Source organism: Sapajus apella, unplaced genomic scaffold (assembly GCF_009761245.1).
Source record: "Sapajus apella isolate SASKATOON/1434 unplaced genomic scaffold, GSC_monkey_1.0 scaffold119, whole genome shotgun sequence".
Lineage (NCBI taxonomy): Eukaryota > Metazoa > Chordata > Mammalia > Primates > Cebidae > Sapajus > Sapajus apella.
The window spans coordinates 4,830,543-4,841,361 of NW_022437059.1; the positions used below are offsets into that span (position 1 = coordinate 4,830,543).

At 42.8% G+C, this 10,819-nt stretch overlaps 1 protein-coding gene across 1 annotated transcript in view; it reads left to right on the top strand.

Annotated features, from left to right (window-relative positions):
• Window positions 1–8,685, top strand: part of PCP4L1 (Purkinje cell protein 4 like 1) — a 23,123-nt gene extending 14,438 nt beyond the window's left edge. The window contains exons 2-3 of the mRNA XM_032260952.1: window positions 7,528–7,582; window positions 8,199–8,685. Of these exons, the coding sequence (XP_032116843.1) occupies window positions 7,528–7,582; window positions 8,199–8,341 (198 nt within the window). The 3' untranslated portion in view covers window positions 8,342–8,685. The remainder of the gene's footprint in view (window positions 1–7,527; window positions 7,583–8,198) is intronic.
• Window positions 8,686–10,819: the final 2,134 nt, after the last annotated feature.

The window sequence follows — 10,819 nt, forward strand, 5'->3', positions numbered from 1 at the left end:
GAGTTTGAGACCAGCCTGGGCAACATGGCGAAACCCCATCTCTACAACAATACAAAAAGTAGCTGGGTGTGGTGATGCATACCTGTGGTCCCAGCTACTAGGGAGATTGACGTGGGAGGATCACCTGCCCAGGAGGTGGAAGCTGCAGTGGGCCCAGATTGTGCAGTCCAGCCTGGGCAACAGAGCAAGACCCAGTCTCAAAGATAAATTAATTAATAAATAATTAATATTGAAATGAAATGGAATATTGAATACTGAGCCATTGAATATTGAAATGCAATGTAGGGGAGACATCTGACCTATGAGAGTACTTCTCAGAATGCAAGTCAATTTGACAGCATTTTAATGATGTCATTCCGTATTTTGTAACCAGGAAGATGTATTGTTCTCTAACCCATACATAGTAGCTGTGTTCAAGTTTTGTTTTGTTTTGTTTTGTTTTGTTTTTAAACAGAGTCTCACTTTGTTACCCAGGCTGGAGTGCAGTGGTGCGATCTCAGCTCACTACAACCTCCGCCTCCCCAGGTCAAGTAATTCTCCTGCCTCAGCCTCCCCAGTATCTGGGATTACAGTTGCCCGCCACCATGCCCAGCTAATTTTGTGTTTTTGGTAGAGATGAGGTTTCGCCATCTTGACCAGGCTTGTCTTGGACTCCTGACCTCAAATGATCAGCCCGCCTCAGCCTCTCAAAGTGCTGGGATTATAGACGTGAGCCACAGTGCCTGGCCAGGTCATACTTTTACAGTTTGGATAAACCTCTTGTGATGACAGTATTCCTGTAGGAGGTGTCATCTCAATAACTACTAGGAGATTTTATTGATTATGTACAAAATTAAGAAAAGAAAAACATTTGACCACAGAGAGATGATGGGGAGAGAAAGAGTAACAACTGGGCCAGTCTCCTATGCCTCAGGAACAGTCCTTCCTCACATGGAATCTTTCTTTTGGTCAAAGGGGAACAAGCGGAATTCCATAGGGTTTCAAGAACATCTTTATGTATGTTCTTCCAGATTTTTAAATGAAAATGTATATGAGCCTGGCACGGTGGCTCATTCCTGTAATCCCAGCTCTTTGGGAGGCCGAGACAGGAGGATTGCTTGAGTCCAGGAGTTTGAAACCAGCCTGGGAAGCATAGCAAGACCCAGTCTCTACAAAAAATACAAAAATTAGCCAGGTGTAGTGGGGTGACTGTAGTCCCAATTACTTTTGAGGCTGAAGTGGGAGGATCGCTGGAGCCTGAGAGATTGAAGCTGCAGTCAGCCATGATTGTGCCACTGCACTTCAGGCTTGGTGACAGAGCAAGACCTTATCTCTTTAAAAAAAAAAAAAAAAAAAAAAAAGGGAAATGTATATATGTACATAGACAAACATATTTATCTTACACAAAATTTGGACCGTATAATTTATAACCTAGTTTGAAGAACTTCCCCATGTCAAGTACAATATTGCATTAGCATTTTTAATAATTTTTGTTCTAAATGATTTTCTCCTTATTTCCTCCTAATGTTTTATTGGAACCATTTACCAGAATTGAAAGAATAGTTCAAGCCAGGTGCAGTGGCATTACACCTATTATCTCAGCTATTTAGGAGGCTGAGGAGGAAGAATTGCTTGAGTCCACCAGTCTGAGACTGGCCTGGGTAGTATAGTGAGACCCTGTTTCAAACAAACAAATAATTAGAGTTAATAAATGAATTCAGCAAAGTTTTTGGATACAAGATCAATATATAAAAATTAGTGGTGTCTCCAAACACTGTCAATGAAAACTCCAAAAAAGGAAATTAAAGCAATTCCTTAAGGAAATAAAACATCGTTTAATACATGTCCATATGTCTTCCACTTAGATTCAGTATTGTTAGCATATTAGCATATTTGTGTCAGCATGTGACAATATTTGGTCTTATGGAGACAGTACAGCCTGTTGGTTAGGGGTATAGAGTCGGTCTACCTGGGTGCCAAACCCAGGTCCACTGTTTTCTATTGTGTGATTTGACTTGGACAATTTCTTTCACATCTCTCTAAGCCTGTTTTCCTCAACTATAAAATAGGGTGCCATCTTTTTAGAGATTTCAGAGGATTAGATGGGATAATGTTTGACATATAATAAACAATAAATATTATTTGGGTCCTTCTCTAAAATCATTTAGCCTGGAAAATAGAAACAGTATCTTGATTAGTTTCACCTTAAATTCATGGCCATTAACTCCCAATGTGCCCTTTGTGCTATCTGGTAAGCGTGCTACATCTTCAGGATCTTGTTGTGTTGCCCAGGCTGGTCTTAGACCCCTGGGCTTAAGTGATCCTCCTGCCTCATCCTATATCTTACCAGTTCACTCACTCTCTTACTTTCTTAGATAATCCTTTCACTCATTCTCCTCTTTCCTTAAACATTTAATACTTCCTGTGCTTTCTTCACTCTCAGCTGATACCTGTCTTTCTTGTTTCATTGAGACAATGGAAACAATCAGAAGAAAACTTCTATACATTTCTACATCTGCTACCTTTCCTGCATCTATGCCTTCATTCCTATATTGTAGGTAAACTGTCTATATACCTATCTAAGGGCAACCCCTCCACTTACGCACCAGATCTATTTCCTCTTGCCGGTTCAAGACATCACTCCGGTAATTGTCCCCTCTCCTGCATCATCAGCTTTTTTCTTCCTTACTAAATTGTTTCCATCAGCATTTAAAATCTCCCATCTGACCAAACCCTCTCATAACCCCACATTCATCTCCAACTAATGTCCAATTTCTCTGCTGTCCTTTAAAGAAAGTCTCTTTGATAGAGCTCTCTCTGCTCAAAAATGTACGGGCAGATCCAACTTATTTTAATACTTCCTATTATCTTCATCACTACCACCCTAGTCCAAGCCCCATCATCTTGCTTGTTTGTACCACTGCAAGACCCCCCTACCCCGACTTTTCTTTTTCAAGATAGAGTCGTGCTCTGTCACCCAGGCTGGAGTGCAGTGGCAGGTTGCTGACTGCAACCTCCACCTCCTGGGTTCATGCAATTCTCCTCCCTCAGTCTCCTGAGTAGCTGGGATTACAGGCACGCACCACCATACCCAGCTAGTTTTTGTATTTTTAGTAGAGAGAGAGTTTAACCATGTTGGTAAGGCTAGTGTTGAACTCCTTACCTTGTGATCCACCCACCTCGGCCTCCCAAAATGCTGGGATTACAGGCATGAGCCACCACACCTAGCTGCAAGACCCTCTTAATTGTTTTCCCTGGTTTCTCTCTTGCTCCTCTATTTTCTTTCTTTTTTCTTTCTTTCTTTCTTTCATAAAGATGGGGTCTCACTATGTTACCTGGGCTGGTCATGAACTCCTGGGCTCAAGTGCTCCTCCTACCTCAGCTTCCCAAAGTATTGGGATTATAGGCATGAGCCACCATACCCAGCCAGTCTTTTTTCTATGCATCTGTCAGAACAAGCCTTTAAAAATATGACAGACCATGTTTTCCTCTGCCCCAAAATGTATAATGCCCTTTTTATCAACTTATAAAAAAATCTAAATTCTTTGCCCTGTTTTAAAGACACATATTCTGGCTATCTACCTCACCTTATTTCATATATTCTCTCCCTTACATAGCTTCAGCCATGATAGTCTCCCTTTCTCTTTCCTCTACCCTTCCAATTCTCTCACTCTGTTACTCAGGCTGGAAGTGCAGTGGCATAATTTCAGCTCACTGCAACCTCCGCCTTCCAAGCTCACTTCCTCCCACCTCAGCCTCCTAAGTAGCTGGGGCCACAAGTGCACGCCACCATGTTTGGTTAGTTTTTGTAGAGATTGTATTTCACCTTGTTACCCAGGCTAGTCTTGAACTCTTGGACCCAAGCAATCCACCCACCTTGGCCTCCTCAAGTGCTGAGATTACAGCCGTGAGCCACTGTAGCTGGCCCATGATGGTTTTTTTTTTTTTTTTTTTCCTCTCTTCCTTGAGCATATAGGCACAAACCTGCTTCAGGGACTTTCCACTGATATTTCATCTGCCCAGAGGATCTTTTCCCAGACATTTACATAGTTTGTTCTTATATATCATTAAAGCCTCTACTCAAATGTCAGTCTTCAGAGAGACTTGACTACTCTGCTTTATTTTCTTTTATGATATTTTGCTAACTGATGTATTTGTTGAATGAGTGCAGGGACTTTCTTTTGCTCACTGCTGTATGCCCAATGCCTAGAATAATACTTGGCATGTGATTAGGCACTGACATACTTGTTGAATGTATTTTTTTGCTTTTATACCGCTTTAGCATATAGAACAGTGCTGAACACAAGTAGGTGCTTGATAAGTATTGAAATAGGGTGGAGGCCAGGCGCGGTGGCTCAAGCCTGTAATCCCAGCACTTTGGGAGGCCGAGGCGGGTGGATCACAAGGTCAAGAGATCGAGACCATCCTGGTCAACATGGTGAAACCCCGTCTCTACTAAAAATACAAAAAAATTAGCTGGGCATGGTGGCGCGTGCCTGTAATCCCAGCTACTCAGGAGGCTGAGGCAGGAGAATTGTCTGAACCCAGGAGGCGGAGGTTGCGGTGAGCCGAGATCGTGCCATTGCCCCCCCAACTGGGGAAAAAAAGAGAAACTCTTTCTCCAAAAAAAAAAAAAAAAAAAAAAAGAAATAGGGTGGAAACAGCATAATCTACAGAACATAAATTGGATTCCATCAGCTTCGTAAAGCAGAACCCTTATATCTGGCAGTCATTCAACAAAGGTTTACATCTCTAAAATGGTGGGAGGGTAATCCTAAATAGTCCACCAAGCTGTTCCAAGAATTAGATGAGAAAACCTTTATGAAAGCACTCAGTTTTTGTATTTTGTTAAATATAAAGTACTCAAAATTTTGAAGTGAATAAACAGGCTCCAAAGATACCAAGCTCAGGAGTGACTGTCTGCAGATGAAGCATATTTTGAGACCGATGAATGTCCAGATGAAGTAGTCTTATTAATATGATTCTGAGGAAGGAGAATTATTTTTTTTTTTTTTTTTTTTTTTTTTTTTTTTAAAGAGCTAGGGTCTTTCTATGTCTTGCCAGACTGGCCTTGAAGTCCTAGGCTCAAGGGATCCTCCTGAGTAGCTGAGACTACAGCTGTATGCCACTGTACCTGACCTTACTATTATGTTTAATTTAACTTTCCATCTGAACAGGGAACCTAGAAAAAAGCATACATATCACCTGATTAGTCTCACTTCAAATTCATGATCTCCTGCCTTATAAGGGGCCTTAATGTCCCCAGCAACCCTATCACTGTTCCCTAGTCCATTTACTCTCCTAGATTAGTATTTTATACCTTCTTTCTACCTTCCTTTAATACCTCTTTCTTCCTCCTCTTGGATGATGACTTTGTTACACATTTTACTTCAAAAAATAAAAACAATTAAGGAGACCCTCCAAATGTTTCCTGTGCTTACACCTGGGTCCCTAAGTGCTGCCTTCCCTCCAGTTCCTGTGGGTATCCTAGTCTGGCTCCTATTCAAGGCCAGCCACCTACTGATGCATTAGATTTCATCCCCTCTCTCCTATTCCAGTAATGATCCTCTTTCTCTCCTACAGTTTTGACTTGCCTACTGGATCATTTCCATAAGAACACAAACATTTTGTAATTCTGTCATCTTAAATAAGATCTTGTGACCTCCATATCCACCAAATGTTATACTCCCATCCCCGTTTTTGGAATTATGTCTATATTTGCTGTTGCAATTTCTCTCTTCCTTTGTCCTCTTGAGCCCATTACAATCATTCCCTCCTCTTGCTCCCCTCCTTCATGGAAACTTCTCTTATCAATGCCACCAGTGATCTCCCCACAGCAAAACTCAACGGTCGGCCCGGGCGCGGTGGGTCAAGCCTGTAATCCCAGCACTTTGGGAAGCCGAGGCGGGTGGATCACGAGGTCAAGAGATCGAGACCATCCTGGTCAACATGGTGAAACCCCGTCTCTACTAAAAATACAAAACATTAGCTGGGCATGGTGGCGCGTGCCTGTAATCCCAGCTACTCAGGAGGCTGAGGCAGGAGAATTGCCTGAACCCAGGAGGTGGAGGTTGCGGTGAGCTGAGATCGCGCCATTGCACTCCAGCCTGGGTAACAAGAGCGAAACTCCGTCTCAAAAAAAAAAAAAAAAACCAAGCAAAACTCAATGGTCAATCCCATTCTCATCTTACTTGACTTGCCTGCAGAATTAGACATAGTCATTCTCTACTCCCGGAAATGTTTTCTTCACATGGCTCCTACATTACTGTAATCTCTTGGCTTTTCTCCTACCTGGCTCTTCTCTATCGTGTTGATTTTTCTTCATTTCTGCAGTTCTAATCAGTGGGATGCCTTAGGATTTGATCCTCTTCTCTATCTGAACTCACTTTCTTGATGATCCCATTCAGTCTCATGGTTTTAAAAGCTATCCATATACCAATAGCTCCCTAATTTATATCTGTAGCCCATGACCTTCTTTTTTAACTCAAATATTCAATTGTTTATAAAAGCATTTTTCTTGGATAATTAATAGTCATCTCAAACTTGTTAAAAATAAGCTCCTTATCCTCCCCCTAAAACCTCCTCTCCCTTTTTTCTACATCTCAGGAAATGGCAACTCTATTTTTTTCAGATCATCAGGCCAAAATTTGGAATCATCCTTGACCTTTCTCTTTCTCACAATGCCATTTTTTGAATCAACAAATCATATTGGTTATAGCTGGAAAATATACCTAGGATCCAATCATTTACCATCTTCACTGCCACCATGCTGATTCAAGCTACCATCGTTTCTTGCTTGGTTTTCTGCAATACCCTCTTAATGGACTTTTCTGCCTCCTTTCTCATATCCCTTTTATGCAAATCAGAGGTCACCAGTGACCTCTCATCTCACTTGTAGTAACAGTCAAACTCCTTAAAAAGACTTCTAAAGCCCTACATAATCTGCTTCCACCCCCAGTTAATTATGTTCTCATCTCCATTAATCTTTCCTCCTTCGTCTCTCCACTCCAGCTATGCTGGTCTGCTATTCCGCAAACAGACTAGTCACACTTCCAACCCAGAACCCTTGAAAACTCCAGCCAGATATCTATGAGCCTTACTTCCTCATCTCCTTCAGCTCTTTGGTCAAATGCTGCTTTTCAGAGAAGATTTTCCTGACTACTCTGTGTAAAACTGTATTCTTCGATTTCCACCCCAGTACTTACTACCTCCTTTCCTTCCCTTTTCTCCATAGCACTTATCATCATAGTAGTCATTTTGTGTGCTTTATTTATTTGTCTCTGTATATACTGGAATGTAAGCTCCATGAGGGCAGAATTTCTTTGTCTGTTTTGTCCTCTACACTTTCTAGCATCAATAAATCTTTGTTGAATAAATTTTGGTGACTTTTTGTCTGGTCTCTGATCTCCAGACTCACTTCTTCAAAAGACTAAGGGAATGCACCTGGTAATAGGAGGGCTTGAGAGTATATAAGAGGTCTAAGGTGATGGCACCTTCAAAATACTTCCATGAATATCTAATATTTTGATATTCTGATTTTTTTTCCAGCTTAATACCGAAACATCTCCAGCAACCAACCAGGCAGCTGGCCCAGAGGAAAAAGGTGAGTAGGGTTGGGCTAGGCTGTTTATAGAGCAGGTAACTGTAGAGACATGAAGACAAGTAGAAAGAGTCTGGAATTTCCTAAAGCCAGGCATGAAAGGAATAAGAACATGGATAAGTGAAACAAAGGACTAGGTTAGAACTATAGTACTGTATCTACAGACTTCCTTCTATTTTCCCTAGTAAGTAAACCTATAGTATTTACTCTTTGATTTTAGAAACTGGGTCTGGAGTGTTGGGGGAGAGGGGTACAAGGTAAGAAGAAACTTATCAAAAGTCCCAGCATTATCTCCATCAGAAATTGAGGGAAAGCTGAGGAAAGTGAGTGTGCTTTGGGACTTGAACTGTACGATTTATGAATAAGTGATAAAAGAAGACATTTGTTATTTGTTTCAAGAGTAGCAGAACTCCTCTAAGTAACTATAGCTAATTCCCAGCCTAAGTACCTTGACTCAAACTTCTAGAGGCATTATGAGGCATTCATAGTCCTAGCAAAAATTGGGGGACCCCACAGAGCCTGGTACAAAATGGACCTCACCCCACTGTATTGGGGGCCTGGAGTAAGGGGCTGGAGCAGGTCAGGTTAACTCATTAATGAGTCTCCCAACTATCTGCAGGAAAAGCTGGCAATGCCAAGAAGGCGGAGGAGGAGGAGGAGATTGACATTGATCTGACAGCACCAGAAACAGAGAAGGCTGCCCTTGCTATTCAGGGCAAGTTTCGGCGATTTCAGAAAAGGAAAAAGGATCCCAGCTCCTGAATGGCCAGCCTTGCCCTTCACCTTCACCCTGGCCCCTTTTCTCCCCTTCTTCACAGCCCTGACTCCTGTGCATCTTTGTCCCTTGTCCCTCCAGCCTTTCCTTGAGGCAAGTTCAACCCTTATATATTCTTGTATCTGGCCCCCTTAAGCCATCACAGAAGTAGAGGCACAAAAGAGGTGGAGAAGATGAAGACTTCAATCAGCAGCCACTTGTCTAAGGGTGGAACAGTTTCTTCTTGGGATAAGGTTCTTTGATCAGTAGCGATGCCTGCCCTGTAGAGTTGAACAAGAGGCTCTGAGGCTGAGAGAGCTCCCCAACCACAATGTGAGAAGGGGGGGAAGGCCTTCAAAGTAGGGTACCTGAGGGTGGGACATATGCACTGTTCTGCTAGTTACAGCATTTACACTTCAGGTAACATTTTTTTTCCCTTTCAGATCCTTCTGCACCAACTCCAACTTCCCCTCCCAGGATCTAAGCCACAGTGGGGATGGGGGCCTCCCTTTCTCCCTAAGCAGACCTCAATCCAGCAGCTTACCACGTAGTGCATGCTAAATAGATTAGTTCCAAGGAAGGGAGACTGGAATGGTGGTGTCAAGGAAAAAGCTCTTTCATCATCTAGTCTAGGACCATAAGGGGCAGAAGCAGAAGAGGTTCCAGGGCCACAGGCAGGGGAATGAGAAGTAAGGTAGATATAGGGAGGAAAGAAAACAGTGAAGAAGTGGGGCTGGGCACGGTGGCTCACACCTGTAATCCCAGCACTTTGGGAGGCTGAGTTGGGTGGATCACCTGAGGTGGGGAGTTCGAGACCAGCCTGACCAACATGAAGAAACCCCATCTCTACTAAAAATACAAAGTTAGCTGGGCGTAATGGTACATGCCTGTAATCCCAGCTACTCAGGAGGCTGAGGCAGGAGAATTGTTTGAACCCAGGAAGTGGAGGTTGCGGTGAGCTGAGATTGTGCCACTGCACTCCAGCCTGGGCAACAAGAGCAAAACTCCATCTCAAAAAAAAAAAAAAAAAAAATGAAGGAGGGGAAATCTCTGAAACATGTTATTGCTGGGAAAAGGGTACTACATGAAGGATTCTTGGGGCTTTGCTAACCTGCCTGGCTCTATTTCCCGTCTAGCCATCCCCAGAGACCATACAAACCAAGTGACTCCTGTAGTTCCCATTTGCCCCACCGTGGATTGGAGTCAGGGCAAAAATGGAATAGCCACTCTGTGATTTTAGCATGTTTAATAATTACAACAATAAACCTCCCCCTCCCATCCACAAATGGGGTCATTTAATCTCTACTAATGTTTTTTCTTGGGAGGAATGTGAATGTAAGCCTGAGGGGCCTCAAGGAGTGGGGTGGAACAACTGCATTGATTGTGTGGTGGCACGAGAAACTAACACTGCCTGAGCAATTTTCAGACTGAAGCCAACCCTGCCTTCCCCCACCCCTACTGACCTTGCCCTCACCTTGATTTGCCGCCCACATTGTCTCTGTGTTGCTGTCACCGCCCCCAGGGTGCACCTGCAAGAGTGCTCTTTTCCCCTTCTCCTTCCAGCTGACTGCGTGCTAGGTACACATCCCTCTGAAAACAAACTTAGTCTTTTTTGTTCCAGATTCCCAAATGACTTCTTAGATTTCCTTCTTGCTTTGTCTTCTTACCACATTCTCCCCTCTCTTCCCACTGCTTATCAAATGCAAGGGAAGAAAAAGACTCTGCTGGTCACTAGAGAGCACCACTGTTACACTAAAATTTTAAACCACGAGTTACATAAAATGATGGCTTTTAAGTAGCTTACATTGCTGAAAAATTACCTCTATACACTAAAACCAGAAGCAAAATGCTTAAAGATTGAGCAAAGAATGATCTGTTTTTGCCACTCCCTTCTCTCTTTTTATTTTTTTCCCTTTTCAATTGTTGTAAAACAAAAATTTTCCATCTTAACCATCTTGAAGTACAGTTTAGTGGCATCAAATACATTCAGTAATACTGCGTAACTATCATGACTATCCATCCCTGTAACTCTTTTCACCTTGTAAAACAAACTCTACATCTATACCCTTTAGACAATAACTCTCCATCTCCTCTCTTCCCAGCCTCTGGCAACCATCATTCTACTTATCTGAGTCCCCTTCTTCATATTTAAGACCATTGATGGTGGTCTTTGGTCCCTTCTTGATTTAAGAATATAGAAGTCAGGCCAGGTGCAGTGGTTCACGCCTATAACCCCAGCATTTTAGGAGGCCGAGATGGGTAGATCACCTGAGGTCAGGAGTTTGAGACCAGCCTGGCCACCATGGTAAAATCCCATCTCTACTAAAATAATACAAAATTAGCTGGGCATTATGGCAAATGCCTGTAATCCCAGCTACTTGGGAGGCTGAGGCAGGAGAATCGCTTGAACCCGGGAGGCAGACGTTGCGGTGAGCAGAGATTGTACCACTGCACTCCAGCCTGTGTGACAAGAGTGAAACTTCATC